The 24444-nt window shown below is 32.7% G+C and overlaps 1 protein-coding gene across 1 annotated transcript in view; it reads left to right on the forward strand.

Moving 5' to 3' along the window:
* The window catches only part of LOC124354272 (myrosinase 1-like), a 38479-nt gene that overhangs the window by 9494 nt on the left and 4541 nt on the right, over window positions 1-24444 (forward strand). Inside the window, exons 5-11 of the mRNA XM_046804605.1 lie at window positions 812-946; window positions 2421-2543; window positions 10422-10605; window positions 15837-15934; window positions 16240-16387; window positions 18671-18786; window positions 19959-20093. Of these exons, the coding sequence (XP_046660561.1) occupies window positions 812-946; window positions 2421-2543; window positions 10422-10605; window positions 15837-15934; window positions 16240-16387; window positions 18671-18786; window positions 19959-20093 (939 nt within the window). The remainder of the gene's footprint in view (window positions 1-811; window positions 947-2420; window positions 2544-10421; window positions 10606-15836; window positions 15935-16239; window positions 16388-18670; window positions 18787-19958; window positions 20094-24444) is intronic.

Raw genomic sequence — 24444 nt, forward strand, 5'->3', positions numbered from 1 at the left:
TTTTGATGATCCTCTTGAAATTGAACGGGACCAATCTTGTTTGGATGATCAGGTTTTCAACAGTTTCTAAGATCAAAGTAAGACATTGAGTCAACAATAAATTCTGGAACACCTGTCCCTGACTAACAATAACGCCACTGAGTATAGGTGCAGACAAAAGAGGGATTGTGACGGCCTGAACCGAATCAAAAGTCAAAGAATACGAGTCGAATTACAAACCATGCGTCTAAGGTATGATTATTCATGATGTGACTTGGTTGATTGGCCCCAATACTCTTCCATACTTTTTATAAGAAAAATTGTCTTCCCTTAGGTTACACTTTTTAGAGTACCCTACTCACAAATCTTAACGTTTTCCTGTTTAACCTTTTGAATTGTACATCCCTTCGCTCCGATATTTTATTTGAGTATTTTTAGAGAATAATACAACTTGTCTTTACGAATGAAGAAACGCGCTGAGCCTGGTCTTCTTACTCTTGACATACTATCATCATAGAAAGCGTTTTACTTAGTTAAGTCAAAAACATGTTTGTTAACCATGAATAGATTTTACTTGAATAAAATACAAGAGATAAGGTAGGTAGGTTCCCTCTACGCATCACTCTACTTATATGGCATTGATGGTATGTGCGACATCCCCTGCTTCAACAGCTGTAGTCAACAGTCTCAGCTGCTCCGGGAGGCGCTGGGTAACGAGCAGTTCCAGGCTACGTACTGAGTAATGATGGCCTACCTTAATTTAAAAAAGCTACTTAGAGCTCCTGAGAGATCTACTTGAGCAGGTGATGCTTCAACCATTGTTATGTTCCAGTTCGATATGTACAGATTCTCCATATCATGGACACGAATCCTCCCTTCAGGGTACGGCGAAGAGATCAACCAGGCCGGGATCGAGTACTACCACCGCCTCATAGACGAGCTGCTGGCCAACCAAGTACAGCCCATGGTAGGTCAAAGATAGTTTGATCTATTTTCATCAACACTGCTGTTATATTTCATCTCCATATCTTTTTAATGGATCAAATAATACAATACTGTGAACAACACAATGCTTAACCTTACGTAATATAATAAGAAATTTACAAATAGAGCGCCTATAGAGAGATTGTAATGAGGTAATATTAAGAGAAATAAATAATGTCATGCTGGAAAAGAGGTTCGTTTAAATTCAGTGAACTAATACAGTAATATATGGACAGAGTTGCTTGGCTGAGTAGTAGAAATTAAAATATCTGATACGTTAGAAAAATACTTTCAGCACAACCAAATTTCATAATGCAAGGTTTAGGCCTAATCTAATACTCTCGATAGATACAAACAGTAGCGTATATAGAAAGTAATTTCGGGGGAGGGAAGAGCTGACACACTGAGTGGTGTAAGAAGCATAAAATACTCCCCCAGAAATATAGGCTCGGAAATCGTCCACTAGAAAATTCTTGAGTTTTAAGACCTCATAAATGTGTTCCAGCTTGAAACAAAATACTGGGTGCAATTATTATTTTTACTTTTCGAGGAGGGGGGGGGGTGCTTGCGCCCGCTGACCCTCCCATTTATATACGTTCATGGATATAATAGTGTGTTAAGAAGGATTCTTGGTTTGAATTTCTATTTATTTACTGAGATTATTGTAGTTCCCGCTCTCTTGAGAGCACCTAAAGTCAAGATGCGTTGTGTTAGCATAAGTGCTATTTGAATACGTAATCTAACGGTTCATAAGCGGAATACGTTGTGTGGTTACACATAGCGGTGTTCGAGTTTTAATATTAATATTATTTATTATTATTAATAACAAAATATTGTTAGTATATATGATTGTACAAAATTTTTAAATAAAGGATCTTGATTAATGATTACTGATATTAAAGTCTCGACGGAAAATATGTCTCACTGTTTAGTGTGATGTACACAGAAATATTAATTCATGTTTATAAACTCAGACTTTGCTGAATTACACATTTACTTTCCAATTGAATTATATGGGCCAATAAAGTCAAAACGATAATTAAAAATAACCATTAACAGTCTATTTCAATTTACTTCCCTACTAAACCCTCGATTTAGTTCATCAAATGTATTTATCAGTTTCGATTTGGAAGCAAATTAAGTCGAAATATAATTTCGCATATATTGCTTATTATAGAGTAAGCATAGTTAGGCTACTCTAAAATAAAATTATAACTTACTTAGGCTACTACTACCAAAGGTATATAACTTTTTAGTTGGATATTGTTAACGGATACTTTTATGTATACTAATTTGTATACTAGTATAAAATAACTACACATCATTATTACAGGGTAGCTTCAATATTCTGAATTATTTTTTGAAAGGATTTATAAAATTTAGGGGGAACTAAAAATTACGATATTAATGTCTTTACATGATTAAGATAATAAGCCGATGTTACCTTATATTTATAGATAACTCTGTATCATTGGGACTTGCCCCAAGCTCTGCAGGACATTGGAGGCTGGACCAATCCGGATATTGCTGACTACTTCCTGGATTACGCTGACATTGTCTTCAGAGAATATGGACATAAGGTTAGTAAAGTATTTAATGTGTATATCATTTAAGCTCACTTCAGTTATGTGTCCTCACTTTGATCCACCTAGTATAGAACATCATATGGAGGAGGCAAAGTAAAGTTCTCAGTAGAATATATAATTCGTATATAGGTTGAGTTTGGCCGTCTCCCCAATACCTTTTTTCACATTTCTTCAGATATCGGCTCCAGGTTACCGCTGACCATTGATGATTATTAAGTACTTGATTAGGTTCATATTTTCGGCCACCATATTAGAATTACATAACATTTTTTTAATGTAGAGGTGGTGTTTTGATAAATGATCTACTGTTTTTATTAAACATGTTGCCAAAATCAGTTTTTAATATCCTCCTGCGTTCTTGAGGTACGCTTTTAGGAATAATGCAAACTTTTTGGCCAGTATTTATCTTTAGTAACTAGTTACATAAAAATAATGATAGATTATTATAACCCACTATTATAGTGATAAGAAAACACCAAATGCCTATTACAGCACAGCTTCCCTCTAGATGGTACATGTTTTACAGTATTTGATATTGCTCTCCCTAGTGCAGTAATGTTTATTAGAATTGCACAATCGTTGTGATGTAACTAATGCACTTTGTACATCTCAGACGATTAGAAAACATTCCAACTCTGCGTTACATTTAATTGGGACAATAAGTTATAAAACTCAGATGTTCCAGCTGGCTAGGGAACACTACTCAGTACTCAGAGAGTGGGAGTTCGGTCATATTAGTTCGCCTACTATACACTGTTGACTCACAGTTGCAAACACAGTTAATATACTGCAACTAATACCTACGTTAGTTTAATAAGCACAAACCTATGATAAGCATGGAAAGAGCTTAAATTAGTATCGGCACAAGACAAGATATTCTTGCGTTCTCTGTCATAAATATGCTTGGAATAGTCAATAAAAGTAAAAGCAAATAGGCAATTTTTAATAAATAATGCAGCTCATGTTGAAATCTTTTCAACAAAGCTTACCTGTGTTTTTATTAATAATTAGAGAGGTTATTCTTAGATCGTGCTGTTGTCTTTCCTTCTGTGCGATAAATCTTGATGTCTTAGAGACTTGGAAGTTGATAAGTAGGGTCTTCTAGATGCAAGGATAAACCCTATTGATGTTTTGGTCAAAAGATTAAAAGGCAACAACGTCTCTATAATCCGGGAAGAAGCTACAAGCTAAAGACAATCGTTACGTTTTGTCAGGTTCTTCGATACTTAGTAATTGTTTCTCAATTTTCCACAAATGTATATAATTGAAAACTACTGTCCACTTTGGGATTCATAACACAAAATGGTTCTTTTCATACCAATTACGATCTCAGTCGAGGTAATAAGTTATTAGGTAGGTACGACTTACTCGGGTTTTGAAGTATCATGAATGGATCATAATTAGAACCCATTGTCTGAAGTGATAGTGTGGTACGCTACCTTACTAATAAATATTAAAATATGAAAATTTCCACTTAAAAAATTGACATTTCCTAAATTTATGAGACTGATTATGTATCTCCTGAAGCACTCTTAGTTCTCCAAAATAGTAAAGAACGGACATGATTTTTCTTAGAACGGGTAAGAACCACAATAGTCAAATTGGTTTGTTCAATCATCTCATCAAATAAAGTAAAGCCTTAAGGTTTAAGAGAGAAAAAGATAAAAGTCACGACATTTGTTTGTGAAGAGCGCAGAATCCTCCAATCACAGGATTCAATTGATGTGTGTCAATTTTACTAACCCGAACCAGTCAAACTGAAATCTCATTATCAAACTTTTGTAACATTTGACGTGGATAAAAGTTTTTTTACAACATCCTTTGTTTTTATTACGTTACAGTAAAAGTATCTTTATTACATACAACAATAAACCTTTTATTATTTTGTTCACTTGAAGTTTTAAGTTTTAACGAGTGTAATCTTTGGGTGCACAGTTGTCTGAATGCTTGATACACAGACTATGTGAATAATTGTTTTTAGGTAATAACACAGGTTTACATGATTATTTATATGGCTGTGTAGGTGACTGTAGGAAGGGAAGGGTATGAGGGTTTACAGTGCCGCTTAATTATTCTAATTGGGAAAATTAATATTAATATTTAAACATTTGTTTCGTATTTGTTTATAACACTTTCAAATTATTGAACAAATGTTAATCAAAATATAAATCAAACAAAAGATAAATCATAATAAATTTATAATATAAACATAATAATTCATAATATTACTTCTGATGTGCTTTAATTTAAAGTTGTTGATAGAACCCAATTAATACAACATTAGTTATTGGGTAGAAAGATACAGGCAATCATTCCTTAAGACATTGATTAAAGAACTAATTTCCAACTCCATTCTATCCCTAAACAGGCTTTGTAAAACCATGACTTCCTATGGGAACATCGTCGTAAATCATATTACATCTAATGGTGAGCCATTCTCAAACATCGAGATCAGTGATCATAAGTATATGAAATCTTTTATCGGAAGGACAGCCTGTTTTGTTGAAGACTGTTACTGATCAAAATGGATGATTAAGGAAGTTCACAGCCTAATTCCTGGAACAAACGCTCAACAAGGGGCACTTGGATATTAGCTGTACTATCAATGCTATCGATTTCTGAACGTGGTCTGAAAGGACGCTGTAGTTCGCTTTTCATCAAAGACAGGCTTTGACTTAATCTAAAGACTTGAGGAATCAAAGATAATAGCTGGAGAGACTAAGAAAGACTTGCTTCAGTCACAAAATTCTTCAGTGTTCTCCTAAGTGAGTCTTTCTATGTTAAACAACTCTAGGGTCTTAATAAATGTTCATGACACTTCCTAAGTGGCAGAATTACTGGTAGTACTTTTGCAGTAGTGCCACGACGCAAAGAAGTTCCGTTAGGAGTTTTAGCCAGATTAAATACTGATTACTTTCCGGATGGACTAAAATCTCTTTGCAACTTAAATACTGACTATACATAATCCGTATTCAACTTTTATGAATCCAAAGTGTCTAAGATGCATAGAAAGATCCTATTTTTTACCATAAATCTGTCCGAAGTTTCACTACTTTATTTGCGACTGACATACAATAAAAAGAGAACAAGCAGATGAAACCCTGATGGTTTCAGAGAAAGAATGGTTTTAGCTAGAGAGCACCTAATGAAGAAAATAGTGAAACAAAAATATTTAGATAGTACATCTAAATTACAAAGAGGTTCTTTTGGCCACAGACAAAAAATGTACCGGTATATAGTTTTTCAGACCTGCTGCTATTGTTTTTCAGACATACTGCTACATACAGATATTGACATATACCTCGCCGTTCTTAATGCACGTGAGATAAAGCTGACATATTAATCTTACATTCAGACTATGCTTTCTATCTTTTCTAATTCACAAAATCTTCAAGAACCTTATCTGCACTCTATTACTTCAGAACTCCTCCTTTTATATAACACCTGATATGCTCGTAACACCGGAAAAGCCACTTTACAATTTATATATATATATATATATATATATATATATATATATATATAATATTAATGTAATGAAAATAACTAAAACCCTTTAAATTAAAACTTTTTGTGATTCTGTACCCTTTGCTGAATGATGAATTAATGGATGAATAACGAATGAATGAACGAATAACGGTTATTCCAGAAGTGCATATATATATATTATTGTATATATTATATATATTATGTTATTAACTCCACTTATAGGGTTATCTATTTATATTAATGTAATGAAAATAACTAAAACCCTTTAAATTAAAACTTTTTATTACATACACGTGTTTCGGTTTTTAACCATCTTCAGTGTACATTAACCTCTAAATAAATAAATAAATAATAAACAATGAGATATACACATGTGGACCTTTTAAACACATGTTAAATTTAAATGACACAGTTGTAATTTTCTTATTAGTAATCTGTATTTAATATTTTAATTTTTTCAAAAATTGGATTTGTCTTATTTTTCAGATTACTATTTAAAATGTTATGAGGATCTTTATTATAATTTAGATAAATGTGTAATTCTTCTTTTTCGTACACTGAAGATGGTTAAAAACCGAAACACGTGTATGTAATAAAAAGTTTTAATTTAAAGGGTTTTAGTTATTTTCATTACATTAATATAAATAGATAACCCTATAAGTGGAGTTAATAACATAATATATATAATATATATACAATAATATATATATATATATATATATATATATATATATATATGCACTTCTGGAATAACCGTTATTCGTTCATTCATTCGTTATTCATCCATTAATTCATCATTCAGCAAAGGGTACAGAATCACAAAAATCACTCATTTAAACCTGCAATGGTTGTTTTAAAAATTTTTAATCGAAAATACATCAGATCAATAAAATACCACTAGAACATGTTTTACCTCTGCACAACGCCTTATCTCTTGGAGATGTTTTTCTAAATGTGAAAAGTTGTATGGTACCAATAATGGTATTTTTATTTAAATCATTTCAGTAGGTCTAAACTGAAAATTTATAAAAAAAGTAACTTATATCGCACATTAAAATTGCATTACAACACCAAAATTTGACTATTTTGCAAATATCTTATATATATAAAAATCTTGAGTCACGATGTATGTTGCCAATAAACTCCAAAACGACTGAACCAATTTCAATCAAATTTCACATGTATCCGTAATTTAGTCTAACTTAGAAGATAGGATAGTTATTATCTGAATTATTCGCTTATGTCGTGAATAATAAACGAATAAAATGTATTAATTAAATGTTTATTAAGCAAGTGTTTATTTACTATTTAGTTTTATGAAGTGCTCATAGATGGCGGTTTAATTCATTTATCGATCAAATTCTTCAATATTGTTTGACATCTAAGTTGCAAATACACCCAATAGATAGCGCTGTGTTCTGTTTTTTAGAATATAAATTCTACAACTTTATTCCACGTAAATATTTATTTATATTCACGACATAATCGTACTTATTTTAATTGTTTGTGACTGATATTTTTATAATTATTCTGTGTATTATGTTACAATATTATTATCATTGTTAACAGATAAATTTTTGTACTACTTTTATTAGAGAATTATTAAAGTCTTGGCGCCAAATTCGAAATCAAAGTCTCAAAATCTGGCGATCAAATTTCTATCGAGTCGCCATCTCTGATTAGAAATGTCCAAAGCTTTAGTATCTCATTCGCTCTCGAGATCTGCTCTGAATCTAAATAAAGCTCTCTCTCTCTCGAACCTTCGAGAGTCACTATTTCGAACAATCGATCAATCGATTCTTCTCGAAGCATGCGCACTAGAACGTTCGGGAAATTCAAAGGCCCAGATATAAATACTGGCGTCGAGTGTCACACTGCAGTTCAGTTCCTTTTTAAACGAGTAAATAGGCCCTACTATCTCCCGGAAAGATACTTATTTTGATTTTTAATCTGATAATTGTTAATTAATACATTCATTAATTTCGATCTAATTTATTAATTTATTTCAATTATAAATATTTTCAGTTTCAGAATAATGCCGCGGAAGAAATCTAACCTCAACAATCCGTGTAGCAGAAAGGTACGACCTCCAGCGCGCTCGGCGAGCTCGAGAATCAGAAGAAGAAAACTGCAGCAAGAAATGCAGCTCAACGAATTAGAACAGCAAAAATTCGTAGTCAAGAATCTCAAGAACAGCGTAATAAACGTCTGCGACAAAATGTATTAAGGGCAAGAACTGCGCGACAACAGAATATAGCCAGATTTAGAGAACTCGAAAGAACGAGGCAACAAACCAGTCGTGTATTAACACGTGCACCATTCTTTCGCCTTGCGTTTGAGTATGAACCAGACATTAATTACTCGGCACATTCTAAAATTACAATTGGTGCGATGGATAAAATATGTCAATATTGCCACGCGTTAAAATTTCGAAATGAAACAACTGGAATGTGTTGTGCATCAGGAAAAATTGTACTGCCACTTCTTCCTACTACTCCACCAGAACCTTTGAAATCACTTCTTGCTGGCGAATCAGACGATTCGAAATTATTTTTATGTAAGACACGTAAATTTAATTCTTGCTTTCAAATGACATTGGCCACTGACTTACTTAAACACTGATTTGCAACGAGAAACACATTTACAATGAAATTGATTTAGCTTCAATTATTGCGAATAATGAGCCATCATTGACAACTGAACAAGAAAATATTTATAATCGAATTATAAGAACTGTTGATGCTAAACAAGGTGGATTTTTTTTCTTAGATGCACCAGGTGGAACCGGGAAGACATTTTTAATATCATTAATCCTTGCAAAGATACGGTCGCAACAAAAAATTGCATTGGCAATTGCATCGTCAGGCATTGCTGCCACATTACTAGATGGTGGACGAACAGCACATTCAGCATTGAAGTTGCCATTAGACATTCACAACAAACCAAATGCAGTGTGTAACATTAAAAAAAAAGTGGAATGGCTTCAGTGTTGCAAAAGTGTGCAATTAATAATTTGGGATGAGTGTACAATTTGGCCCATAAGCATTCACTTGAAGCATTGGATAGAAGTATGAAAGATTTGAAAGGCAACGATAAACTTTTCGGTGGTACTGTTTTTACTATTGTCTGGTGACTTCCGACAGACATTACCAGTTATCCCTCATTCTACTTTTGCCGACGAAATTAACGCATGTCTAAAACAATTCGTTTTTATGGCGAAACGTCGAGACTCTTCGATTGACCGTGAATATGCGAGTACAAATGCAAAATGATCCATTGGCACAAGTATTTTCTAAGCAATTGCTGGATATTGGAAACGGTGAAGTTGAACTGTATCAAGATACTCAGTATATCAAACTACCAGATAATTTCTGCACTGTTTGTTGAGACGAAAAGTGAACTAATTGAGAGTGTCTTCCCGGATATATTAAATAATTATTTAGATCATGATTGGCTCTGTAATCGTGCTATTTTAGCAGCAAGAAACGTTGATGTCGACAAAATTAACTTCCAGATACAACAATTATTACCCAGTGATTTGATGCCTTTTAAATCAATCGATACAGTTGTTGACGAAAACGAAGCCGTAAACTTTCCCACCCGAATTTTTAAAATTCTCTGGATTTTACCAGGAATGCCACCACACAATCTGCAATTAAAAAAAATTGGTTCACCAAATTATTCTTCTCCGTAACCTTAAACCCGCCTAAATTATGCAACGGTACACGTTTAGTTATCAAGAGGATCACTGGAAATATTCTTGAAGCAACAATTTTGACTGGAAAGTTTAAAGGCGAAATCGTCCTGTTGCCGCGAATTCCATTAATAGCGTCAGAATGTTCAATACCATTCAAAAGGCTTCAATTTCCCATTCGTTTAGCATTTGCGATGACCATAAAACAAATCGCAAGGTCAAACAATATTGACTTGCGGTTTAGATTTAGAAAATACGTGTTTTTTGTCATGGACAACTGTATGTGGCCTGTTCACGTGTGGGAAAGTCCATCAAATTTGTTTTGTATTAGCAAAAGACAGATTAACCAAGAATATTGTGCACAAATTAGTATTGAGATAATTGTCAATTTTAATAATTTAAGAAAAAAAACTTTAAATCAAAACAATTGTTCAAAATCATTGTTATCTACCTCATTTATAGATTTAGATTTAAATTATTCTCAGCTTTAATAGTGAATAATAATTTAATTGTATTTAGATAATGAGTAAAATATTAATGTAATCTATAGTTACTGAGCCACAGCAACGCGTTGCCGGGTCAGCTAGTTACTATATAAATTCCACCCAGTGTAGTTAATTGCGATTAGATTATGGTGCCGTATACCAGATGCTAAAATTGTTCCCTAAGCACGCACCTTAACTGTCCAGGTGAAGTGGTGGGTGACCATCAACGAGATGCACATGGTAGTGAACGGCTACGGCTCGTGGACAAAGTTGGCTCCTGGTCTGAACGACTCTGGGGTGTCGGACTACTTGGCGGCCCACAATCTCCTGAGAGCACACGCCAAAGTATACAGGCTCTACCATGACGTCTATAAACCCTCTCAGCAAGGTAGGTTTTACTCGACAGCTTAAGACTATGAACCAATTTACTCTTTTAAGTATGATCAGATAACCATATAAAAAGCTTATTAACCTCATTAAAGCTATATTATAAGCTATAATAAAGCATATAAAGCTTATTAAAAGATGAGAAACGCCATCCGGTTTTGGAAGTTCAAATTCTAGAGAGAGTACATAAAAATAATCCATAAACATACATTTTTGTCTACTACGAGTACGTACGTAGGCCTACTAGAATAACACAGATTTTTTTGCTTAAATTGGCTCTTTTAGTACTCTATTTTCGGTTTTGTTTGGATAAATAAAAAAATGTGTTAATATTTGTAACTCCATACTTATTGGCCAAACTATTTTTCGGGACCCTGAACTAGCTTTATCGATCGCAGGTGTTGATGAACTTTGTTGATTGATATCAATAGCTTATAGGGCTTAATTTTAAGAACGATGGCTTGTGAGTACGAAGTAAATAGCGAGCCATTACACGAACAAGCAATCAGTATTGATAAAATATTCATTGCATCTATTCATGGTTTTACACGCATTCTAGTTCGCATAGAATCCTTTTACACGGTGCATATATCGTCAACTCCATTTATCTTCCGATAGGGATGCATTCAGAAGGAGACATGGAATCTAGGAATCACAGCCTGTTTCACATGCGGTAAATATCTCGAGAAAAATTACAGATTTACTTTATAGATTACTTAAATTCCTCACATATCATATCTTCTATACCTAGAAACACTTATAATCAGCAACGATTATATGAACTGCTCGCTAAAGAAGTGAGGCAGTTGCTATCCGATCCTCACCTACCTGAGACTGTCGACATTACTGATAAGAATTAGGTTCAGACAGTGAATATCCCTTTGAGACCCACAACAAAAATATAGGGAAATTGTTTTAAATAATACAAAGTTATAGTTTTATTAGCAACCAAAAATAAGACTAAAATATTATTTTTTTTAAATTTTTTTTTTCATTGGTGGAGGGGGGGGAGGGGTGTTACAATTGTGACACCTGGGTCTGAGTGGATCCTACCAAAAAAGTGTAACAATTGTGAATCTTTTTAAAACATGTATTTAAAAAATAGAAAAAAAACTACAGTCACACTTACTACTGGTAAAAGAGTAATTTAAAAAGAGAAAAATTTAAACACAAAACTTTATGTCACCTTACATTGTTTAAAATTACTCATTTGTATGAAATTTTACAAAGCAGTCAGCGTCTTTGTTCAAGCAAAGGTAAACGTTGCACTTCTTACATCTGGTCCTGGATCTGGACTTGCAACCTTCTAGTCGACATGTGTGGGGATTCTTGAGATTGTCAACACATGGCCAATGGTTGTAGCCATCATATCGCTTGTCTTGAGATGGTTTCGCCACTGGAGCGACTATTTTGTTCACGCACGCCGCATTGGTGGTTCTTCGGCATCTTCTAGATGTTCTGAGGTCCGTTTCCGAGTTGGTCCACCTACAAGATACTCAGCAATCGACAGCCTGAAATCCATCAGCTGCAATTGATCTTTTTTCTTGATGTTAGATAGTTCACAGGCCAAGCGGTACTCGAACCATGAGTTCACAATTGCTAGGTCGAAAAAGTGGATGATCACCTTCAAGGGCCATTTTTTGGTTACGAAGCCAGGACCCTCCAATACTCCATCATCTGATCAAGTAACGTCTACACCCCCCATACATTCATTATACTTTATTACAATGGCGGTGCACTGAACATCAATATAAGTCTTTGTTTGCTTGTTCCATCGTTTGACAGTTGCGACTGGCTCTGATCCTGTACTAGTCGAGCCCATGATTATGGCTTTACTGTCCTTCCACATTAGTAGACACAATTTTTTGTCATCCCTGGTGTATTCATCATACTCCCCCTCTTTTTAGTTGGCATTGCCTACTTTTGCTCAAGTCAAGATTTTTGAACTGATTATCTTTCTTTGAAATCCTGTTTGTTTGTAACGTACCCGTGCCATCAATTTGCATCTGAGTTAGTTTTTCAAGCAAAGGAATGGTGGTAAAATACCTATCAAAATAAAACAACTTCCTGGAGGAAGTGTTTGAACAAGGCGCAGAATCACAGCGGGTCCATGTCCTAGAGTAGTATCCGGAAAAGGTGTAGTAGGGGCCTTGTTGAACCTCAAAATCAAGCATGAGACCATTACTAGTGGTCATAACATAGTTTTTTCAGACCCACAGGCCTTGGTTTATTTTTTACAACTTGTCGCACTGGAACAACTTCCTAAAAAGGGGATGATTTGCTCATCAATTGAGTATGTACCACTGCCTCGTTCTAGCTCTAGACTAGACAGCGTTTGCGAACTGCATCGATGATGGGCTGAACTTTCCACAATCTGTTGGATTTTTTGTTGATCTTCAGTCATTGATAAGTTGTCAATACAATGTAAATTGACTCTTAGCTGAAAGAACCTGTTCCTAGACATCGATTCAATTATTTTCTTTGAACGGGTGTTTCATTGACCAATACATGCGTATTTTAGGATATTTTAAAAATCCCCATCAGCCCATGAATGCCAAAAAAACTTTTTTATTTCAGCTGCTGTGCATGGAATAGTCATGGGCGCACCATTTTGTTGTTGAAAATACTGATTTGTATGGAATGCAAATAAATCAAATATTTCTTGGGTGAAGTATTTCTCAAAGTACTGGGGCTGGACTGTAAATAGTGCGGTCTGTAGTAACATAATTTTTATCAACATCTAGCTTGATGAAAACTCTGATTTTTTTCCATGAATTAGGTTTTAGGCTTACTTGCTTGGGCTACTGGTGATGTGGGAGTGGGAGTAACATTTCCATCATCATCTGATGAGTTGTCATCATCGTCGGCCTCAGACGAAGGTTTGTAGTTCTGATCCAGGTCTTCATCATCCTCCGAGAATCCTTCGATGTCTGAATTATCTAACTGTTCTATAATTAAGTCTTCATCGAAAGCTAAGTTGGCCATTACTAAAAGTTTTTTAACTGTTTTGTTCAACACATTCAAGTTTTTAGGTTAGGTACTACCTAGACCTAGGTATCACAATCGTGATAGTTCACAAAAAACACAGATTTTAAAACTGAAAACTAAAAAAATTAACACTAATACATATAGTATGTCGATCTACACACTTTATAACACATAAACACAAACTTTCATGTGGATACCATGTAAAACGTGTTTTCAAGAAGTATAAACAGACGACAGTGCATCAGACTGTCCCAAAACAACAAAAACAACAGAAGCAGGCAAACAGGGTGACCAACAGCTGCGCGGTAAAAATCCCCAAATATTTACAGCAGTGTTTCAGAACTGTCACGACCATGTGAGGTGGGTCTAGCCGCTTCCTAGCGATATTTGCCGATTGAAAATATCATTCAAAAGAAAGTGTAACAATTGGTGACACCAGGGTCTTTAAGGGTTAATGAACAAAAAGGATAGTAGTGTATACATTGTGGAATATAGTATAAAACGTTTTCGCGTAAAAAAACTAATATATACTCATTTTAGTTTCATTACAAAGATTATTTATATTATCAATTTTACTTTAAAAAGCGTTTAAACATTTGTATGATTTAATAATATACTCTATGATATAACTAATATGTGTTGAAGTTTCTTAAAAATACGTACACTAATATATGAAAAATAATATTAACAATATCACTAAAGTAAGATGCATATCAATGCAAACCTGGGTTTTGGCACGGTGTTGCCAACTGTAAAGGATGAATCTCCGTGAGTAGTGACGGGATACTCGATTAAATTCAACAATTGAGCGATTTTAACTACTCATCTTTAAAATTCATCTATCTTCCTCAATCATTTACCTTCACGATTTAAATCAACACGTATTTACACAATGAAGCAGAACGTGAGCAAAAGATAAAAAAGTATGTAGAATAATCGAACGCCGAAGAACAAAACGGATGTAAACAACCGGAACGAAGAGAGACATCGTCGCGTCGCCTCATACTGAGAATCAGCTGATATGACAATGTGGCAACGCCGCAAGGTGAGGGGGGAAGTGGGGTGCGGTAGCATCCAATAAGGCCAGGCTTGCAATGATGCAATGTCTTGTACCAAGGTATTGAACTTGTTTTCTCTAGATTGGTCTTATACCCCCTAGTGCGTTGGTGCATAGTAATAGATTTCTTTAAATTTCTTTACCATTGATTATAATGCATTGGGAGCTAGGGTAATTGTACAATGATACATCAGCCAAGTCTAATCAGTGATAGGATTTATATTTCTTCGATATCTTGAGATTCATAAAATTTAAAAAGTTGCAGAAAAGAAACTTGAGAATAAAACAATCACCGAAGCATGAGTAGAGTTACGGAATTCTAATTGGCTCTTAGTAACAATTTGGAATCCGTCCGCGGTAAGGTAAATTGAAAGTGTATTCATTTCATTGTGGATATAATTTCAGTAATAACTAATTGATGGACGTTCTGAAACATTTAAATAAGTAAATATTTTATATATTGCTAACAAAATATAAATATAGTTCTCATTATAATTAATTCTACTTACAGTACCTATTAGATTCTATTGCAAGTATAATTTACATAATTATTTTACGATAATTTACGATAAAAATACGATGTTCCCTTTAATATCAAAGGATATTTCTAAAAAATATAAAAAAGTATAATGATCCCTATTGGCCTTTTGGATTAACTAATTTAAGATGAACAAGACTTAAGTTACATCTCCAATTATTTAAAGATTTAACATTTTCACATAAAATATTAAAAACTAAAATAAATAATTGTTATAAAAATATTACATTTTGAATATGCAAATGTTAAAGGTATAAGCTGAAATATTCTTACCCAATTTTTGTAACCAATACTATACCAGTATTTACTGATTCTTATAATTTCCTCTCTAGTGTATCCCATAATACTTAGTTTCTGTGTCAAACTACTAAAAAAGTTAAACTTGTTGGTTTATAAATTCTTAAAAGTCTTTAATAAATAGTTGACAGAGTTAAGATTTTACCATATAAAATGCTAAATAAAATGGTTAATTTTTGACTGCAGTAGGCCTCACATTAGATAAGTAAAAAAACATTGTTTTTGCTAAACTAAATACTTTTCGCAACAAGTAGTACTGTGAGAAAATATATCTCCGGCCTTGTTTCATCCTTTATGGACGTACCTGTTGGACTTTGAACTTTGGACTTTAACGTACCTGTATTTGTTTCAGGGAAAGTTGGAGTTTCCAATTATGCAGCTTACATGAAACCCCGGAGTATGAACTCTCTAGCGGACCAGGCAGCCGCTCTTCGGGCGACTCAGTTTCAGGTATTTAAGAATGATATTTTACGTTTAATGCAAGTAAACATGCTGGACAGGAACTAAGTAATATCACTATCCTGTAATGTTTTATTTCAGATTTATTTTGGTGTGTTTTTTTTTACTTTTGATATTTTGTAATGTGGCGAGGCTTTGTGACAACTACAGATTTCAAAGAGCTATCCTAAAATTTTTAAGCCATAAGTTAATACATAAAAATGATCCACTACTAGCGTACAAGATTAAAAAGCATTCTTTCGCTGGTGATCATTGCAAACGTGAAATTTAAATAAAATAACATTTTTGTATTACAGTTTGGAATTTTTACCCACCCCATATTTTCAAAAACTGGAGACTACCCAAAGGTGGTCCGGGATAGGATCAACAAGAACAGCGAGTCGGAGGGAAGAAATACTTCAAGACTTCCTTACTTCTCGAATACAGAGATAGAAGACTTAAAAGGTGAGTTTTATATGGTTAAGGCAGTTATTACTATAATATTCCAGGTGTTTATTTGTTATCAATCGGTCAATGTAAAAGGGTTTTTTTAAGATGTATAGGTCTACTTACATTTTTTTGAAAGGTCCTACAAGATTTGAACCTGGAATATCTTGCATTAAATTCTCAAATGATGAGAACTGAACCATGTTAAACTAATATGTAACCCAAATACTAAAAGATCCATATAATTCTAACAATAAATAGATCCACAAAGCTATTTATGTATTGGCTTTATAATATGAAGATTACCGTACATAAAATAATTCAAACAAAAGATAATACAAATTTTGTAAAATCTTTGGTTAGTTAGCAAATTAGTGTTAATACTGTCCTGAAATAAGGGAATGGATATAAAAAAATGATCAGTCTTAAAAATCGTAGGTACTGTGTTATTATAATGGCTTCTCAAACACGAATAATATCATAATGGGTTGAATGTGGTACGATTAAAGGTGTGAAATAGAATGAAATTTAATGTTAGCCTTTAAAACTGGTATTATTTATAACATAGTGGCATAAATTTCTATTTGTGGAAATCAAAGTTAATTTTTAACAGTTTGAAATTAAATCTATTTTTATAGATCGATTTTTTTGAAACTGTAATAATAATCTATTCTGGTTTAAAACATTGAACTTTTTAAATGAAGAAAAAAAGAAAACTATTCACTTAAAGGGAAATATTGCAAAGATTGCATTTGATGTAAATGCCTTGTTCAGAAACCCTTTTGTTCCATATTTATTTTTGAATAATAATGTAATACTACCAAATTATCACAAAGGCTCCACTGCTGTTATTCTTGATACGAATTTATTTTATTTAGTCTATCTCAATTTCAAATGTGTTTTTAATATATCTATCAGTTTTAAGAAATGTTGTAGGTTATCTATAAACACCAGTTTTTACGTAAAGTTTAAGAGGACAAGTACCGGGTTATACAAATTCTTGAGAAGTAAAATAATCGAACAATATTTGAGTCGACCATCGAAATTAGATTTAAGACTGTGGTTATGGAGGTACAGTCGCGTTAACGTAAGCTAGGCAGACAGGCACACGTAACACGGCGGTACGTGCACGCAATTTTGTCAGGTTACTTGATTTTATTTGTGGACTTAAGAAAAGATAAAACTCGGAATAATGTTCTTGACAGTTGCTTACAGTATCTGTCTCATTGATGTAAACCACAATGGGATATCATTTTTTCACACAATATTTATTGTTTTTACACTAAAGTAAAATAAATTATTATAAAAGTGACAATATATCAAAATAAGGGAATTCAAAAAGGGAAATTATTACCTTTTTAGTGAGGCCTTTCGGTTGCAAGTCTGCCTTTGTTTATACTTAAAAAACGTAAATACAATAAGTACATGTTCAATCTTTTTTAAATATAGCTTAACAATCGTAAATAGATCAAATAATTTCGAATTTTTAATTGAATAAAAATTTTAAACATAAGTATATTTTTTGTCCCTTGATGATACTTTTCAATAAACGCTCACCTATGAAAACAATACATCTACTACAAGATTGCCTCAGCGCTATCAAATTAACAAGCAATGAAATTGAAAATTAGATACTCCTAATGTTGAGTTGAAATGCCTTTACGTTGTTTTTGTTTTTATACAATATTAGTGTTTGTAAATTTTTGAAAATTATTGTAAACATTGCAAATTTAGTGTGAGTGTTTATTTAACGTTTAGAAATATTATTAATTTTTTTTTGCAAACATATATTTTTGATTTTTATACATTCCACCACATTGATTTCAAATCCACCAAAAAGAAATATTTTATATGAATAAATTGTTTTTCTAACCTCTCTTCTGACAGAAGAGTATTTAATAACCTAGAAGCCAATTAATGATAGTGCTTGTTTTTGCGTTAATTACTTGGATCAGCAAATCACGCAAGACAAACTGATATAGAGACTAGATTTGTCTTACTGCTTTAAAATAAACAATTGTAAATTTTTTAAACTCTTATTTTTACTGTATTTTACAAAGATAGACATGCCACAATTTTCGAAAGACCTCACAAAAAAGTCATCAGGTTTATTGTGATTTGTTCAAAGTAAGTGATATTTCTATTGCACTAGGTGAGAGACCTAAAGGCCTTATACTGTACTCTATAGTTATTTATAATTAGTTGTTAACCTTTTTATAATTCAAATAAAATAATTCACATTTCTGTTATAAAAAGAGAAATGGTTGCTGAATATCTAAAACTTGCAGCCTTTGTCTACAGGCAGTGCGGATTTTTTTGGGTTGAACCATTACTTCACCAGCATAGTGACATCAGGTCTGGTGGGAAACAACCCTTCTCGGGAGAGAGACTCGGGTTGTATCGTTGGCAACAACTCGGTAACTATTTGTCCTGATCTAGCTACATCATCAAGTTAAGCAATCATCACTATAGAACTAGTGTGGTCATAACAAGATATTACTTTCCTATTTGATTAGCTGATAAATGTGTACAGTAAAAATAAAGACTCCTGCGTACTCTGAGGTAACAATTGAACGATTCATAATCAACTCACTATCTGTGCAATATATCGTCAGTATTTGTGGAATCGGAGGATAATAAATACTTATCCGTTTTTAAATACTGTGAAGGCGTAATTAAGTATAAATTTTTATTTAACGCATTACGTAAAGTCCCTATACGTGTGGTTGTTTCCAACTTCACCTCTTTGGGTAAATGCCACATTACTATATGCGTAACTTGTTAAGTAATTACCTACAATGGCGAGTTATGTCAAAATATACCAAAAGGCACTTTTATAATAGTTTTTGACATAACAGCCCATTAACGTGTTTAACCTATTTTATTATTTTTACTTAGAAAACTAAGTCGTCTACCACTAAAGGCCGCCCTGGTACGAACATCGACTATAGTATAAACCGTCTAAATTTTACTTGTTGATTAATGTAGTCAATGCTTCATATTTTTGTAAAAGTAGCTCGGAGAGAGAAGAACCGTCATGACTTTATCTGTTCATGGTAAAGTTGACGGCCTTTGGTCATCAGACGGATTCTTCTTCTGTAGCATTAAATCCGCTTTTAATTTTATTTAGAAGATTTGAATTTCCACCAGTATGACATATTTTAATATTTATCATAATGTATAGTATTTTTTTATAATATTAGAAACATATTTTAAAGAAATTGTTAGGCAGTAAAGAGCGTACCAATAACAGTCATATTTCGAGTAGTTTTTATGTTGATTGTGGGGTTGTAACCACAATTCATAAGTTTTTGGGACTATAATTCATAAAAAGAGTACATTTTGAAGTTAAACTACATATTTCCTATTACAGTATATGTAATGTTGAAAAGTATAAAAATTTAAAAAAGTAAAATAAACACAAAGAAAAAAGTAGTAGTAGTAGTAGAATTATATTAGTATACTTTATCAACAATTATTTTAATATACGTATGTGATTACTAAAGTTGCGTAGATCAATTTAAATATTAAAAATATATAATAATGATATGAATACATAGAAATTTTAAAGTTTTAATAATACTTCCAGCAATCGGCAGATGGGTTCAGAAAACTTTTGAACTGGATTAAAAACGAATACGACAACCCTCCTGTTTTCATAACAGAAAACGGAACCGGTGACGATAACGATGTGAACGACACAAAGAGGGTGACGTTCTTCCACGTAAGTAGTCAACAATAAAACAGTCATTAGTTGTTATTGTTATAAATCGTTTATCTTCCTCTGATAATACTGCAATGTGCTTCAGTTATCTGCGAATTCCTGTTTTGAAAATGAGCATTTGCGTTTGCCAGAGTTGTAACATCCAAGCTTGGATATTTATTTGCACACAATGATGTAAATGGAAATAAAGAATATCCATGAAGTTATTCTTCACTTTAAATAAAACAAATTTTGTGGACACTTACTTTTTGGCGGAGAAATATTTCATCCAGATTTCAGCTTGTTCCATCAAATAATGAAATACTGAAAACTTTGAGGCTCTATCGAAGATTTCCATATTACTAAGTAACTGTATTATTAATAGAATTCCTTAATATTTGTAAAACGATTCTAAGTACTATACCATTATTATATACCCGTATAATTCCAGCTAATGTTACCTTGTGCTTTTAAAGCAATTGTCCTCAGATAAACCTTTGCTAGCATCAATGAAATTAATAAGTTAAGTTAAATTTAATTTAAAACCTTTTTTGTATACTTTTATTTGGATGTACATTTTCTGAACTTGTCATGTAATATATATATATATATATATATGTGGTAATTTACTAAACAAAACGTTATTGGACATACGGTTATAAAACACATTTTGTTTATTTGTATATTCTGAATTTTTGTATATATTACCCTTTATGTGTTTTTTAATAAATTAGGACAAAACTTCGTGAGCCTACTTACAAAGCATTGTAAGTTTGTTAAGCATATTACGTTTATTTATAATATTTTTATTATAATAATGAAACGTTGTATTTTAGTTTTTTTTTAAAACAGTAATTCGATAAAGAATGAACATAAACACAATTTATTGCACCAACTGACTCACACAACAGCAGATAGTATATTCACAAAGAGGTCGTAAGCCTCTCCATATCATTAAAAATTGTATTATGACGACAGTTGGTATTAATTTATGAAACTGGTTTTCTTGTTATTTCACAATATTGAATAATATTTAAATAAATATATTATATTAAAGTTTAACATTCGTGAAACAGTTATATCTCTAGATGTGAACCAATATAGCGGAAAAATAAAATATTTGAAGTACTTAAGTTTGTTAGACACTACTGCTGTTACTGTAATGTTTCAAGTAGGCGTGACTTGATTACGGGTAGCTATTTAAAATAAAATAGTAACACTTTGAGTAGATTTCGATTCACACCAAAAATATACCGGTCGCAACATTTGTCCAACGACAGATAGAGCAACAAAATATATTAAAAGTTTTCATTTGTAAAAATTAAAGTATAAAATCTAAATTAAACAGTGTTGCAGCAAGTATTATGAAACTATAAGAACTTCGTAGTATATACTTGTATACAATTGGTCCACAATAATTCTGAATTATATAAACAAACCATAAATATAAGTTAATGTATACGTTAATACAATTATTAATTTACTGTATTACCAAAAAACCACGCACTTAAAAAAATCGAAGAATGTACTGACGATAGAACGTCACTAACCGACTTTCTTCCAAGAATTTGTCTCAGTCCGGCAAGTGGTTTCGTCTTTAAAATTCACACACATATACTAAAAGATAAATGCATCGTTATCAATTTGTGTCAGTGGCCTGCAGTCGACTGGTCAAAACAGGTTCCGTGTGCTATCTGCGGATAAGCAGCCGATTTCGGCTTTCAACGATCAGATAACATCAGTTTGTGCTGGACGAGAGCAACTATTAAACAGTTTGAATTATATTGGAACTTATCATTAAGAACATTATTCTTCAAAGCGTCATCGTGGATATAATGTAGTAAACTACTATTTATATACCAGTAAATATTCCCAGGCTAATTAATGAGGTGCTGTATAATATTAAAATATTATTCATTTTAGGAGAAAACACCACAACGAATGTACATGTTTGTTAGAAAAATCTGTCAGAAAAAGCAAAGAGAGTTATAGAAACATAACATTTATGACATTTTTGTGTTGTTGGATACTAAAATATTGTTACTCTCTTATATTCTATGGTCAGATTCCGTTATAGGCCCCCAACCCTTTTAACTAACATTCACCGAAGGTGCTGCCGAAGCCCGCGCTGATGGCCGGAGGCACTCGCATTTTGGGTGGCGGAGTGTGATCAAGAATAAAAACAAGTTTTGTGTATTTTTTCAATAAAGAGTTTAGTTTTGGTTTGGTAATTTTTGTTTTTGTGTTTGGAGAAATGTAGGGGTGTGGTCGATATAATACGTAAGTACCCTTTTTTCTTAGCTAGTAACCAATATTGTAATTCATTATAATCATTCGTAAATGAAAAAATTAGCGTTGGGGGCATAATGTTAGTTCTGATACTCAACTACATCGTTTTATAACGTTCTAAGTTCATTGAAAAAAGTTTAAGCGTTGGGGGCATATAACGGAATCTGACCTATACTATTACTAAATATATTTTTTGCTGCAAACATTTGCATGAAATTCCTCACTTAAAGTAGTTGCTTATCATTGTTAGCTAAAATAAGACGTAACGACTTCATTCAATAAATTGTAATTATTTATACCGTTGGCCGATAACTAAGCATGTACAGTGAATGAACTTTATATAAAACCGTACGTTTACTCTGCCATTTTAATTGAATCTAATGAGACTCACTATATTTTATTAAACGATTTTCATTAATAAATTAAACGGAACAGCCACGCCGACGCCTGTAATGAACCATAAACTAGACACATTATGTCGGTTAGTGGTCGTTTATTTACCGATACCATTGCGAGGGTATCCGCTACAAATTGACATATTCAGGTCACTTTAACTAACCAATTTATAAACACCAGTTGTACACGCTTGATTAAACAATTAAATAAACCCGTGTCTGTCCTACTTTAGCAATTCTATATTATGGTCGATTTTTATTTAATTACTGCTTGCTTGCAAATTCCCTTGTATGTACATCGTCATGATGCAAAAGTACGTTTCGTAAACCGAACCACTTTTCATTACTCGATCGAACTAAAATTTTTCATATAAACTCAAACCATGTGCTATAGAACAACTAAAAATACCTGGGATTTGACACCGACTGATACAAACTTTGTAAGAAATGCTTCGGTGAATAAACAGTCTGAGTTTCAGTCACACGTCCATAATAAACTATGGATCACTATAGTGGCTTTATTAATAATGTGTTTTAAATACTTTATACCAGCTGATGGTGCAAAAGTTGAACAAACGCTGATGTATACATTGCGCATACTTTTGATTGATTTTTCTATTTTGTTTGAAACGTATAGAACGCGGGTTTAAGTAAGAGAGTTTCATTATACATAAACATATGATTTTAAGAGAGATGTCACCAAAGAGGGAAGAAGTGCTAATCACGCAAAGAGGGAAGAAGTGCTAATCACACAAAGAGGGAAGAAGTGCTAATCACAAAAAGAGGGAAGAAGTGCTAATCACACAAAGAGGGAAGAAGTGCTAATCACACAAATAAATTAATGTATGGTTTCTTTCTATTGTAGTGTTCGTTGTAGTCAAATTATAAACTATTATTTAAAGTGATTATGTATTGTTTACATTTTCCCCTACTATTAGGCGTATTACGATTAAAAGTCATTCAAATAATAAACTTCATAAACTAGGATTAACAGTAACGATCTAGGATTTTCATACAGACAATGAGAAAGGAAAGGGAACAGAAATGACATACAACACAACGCAAGGAGTGTTTATGAAGAGGGAAGCAAAGACGCTAAGTGAAGTCTGAAAATGAAACAGAACAGGAGACTTCACGCCTTCACGCTTAGATAACAGTAAAATACGCTTAGAAAATGAATTACAAGAATAACGCAAAACACGATTAAGTGGTTAATCATAAGCGATACCTAACAGCATGATTACAAGAATCACTATTTCTATTAAAATCGTGATTCTTGTGAATTTTTAATCAACTCTTGCTTAAAAATTTTTATTTTACTTGTTAACTATTAAAATAGTAGTGTTATAAAGAGATTAACTTCAGCCAATGCATATATTTTATGATTTATTTTATATTAAAACGTAATCTGTTATTTAAAAAATACTCTTTAAACTGGCATCTATGCTATATATTTTCTTACTTCATCTCTTCTTATTTTTGAAATCGTCAAAGAGTAAAATATTAAATAAACGAAGAAGACAATAGTGGCAATAACACAATAGACAAATAACAGTATAACCAAATTAAAGCATATATAGACTTCTGACGTCATGGTTACTAATATCCCACATAATTGTTTTTGGCATAGGGTACTTGACATGTGACGAAAAGCACCCCAGAACAAGCTCGCAATTTAGGAGTTATGG

Source organism: Homalodisca vitripennis, chromosome 2, assembly GCF_021130785.1.
Source record: "Homalodisca vitripennis isolate AUS2020 chromosome 2, UT_GWSS_2.1, whole genome shotgun sequence".
NCBI classification, from domain to species: Eukaryota; Metazoa; Arthropoda; class Insecta; order Hemiptera; family Cicadellidae; genus Homalodisca; species Homalodisca vitripennis.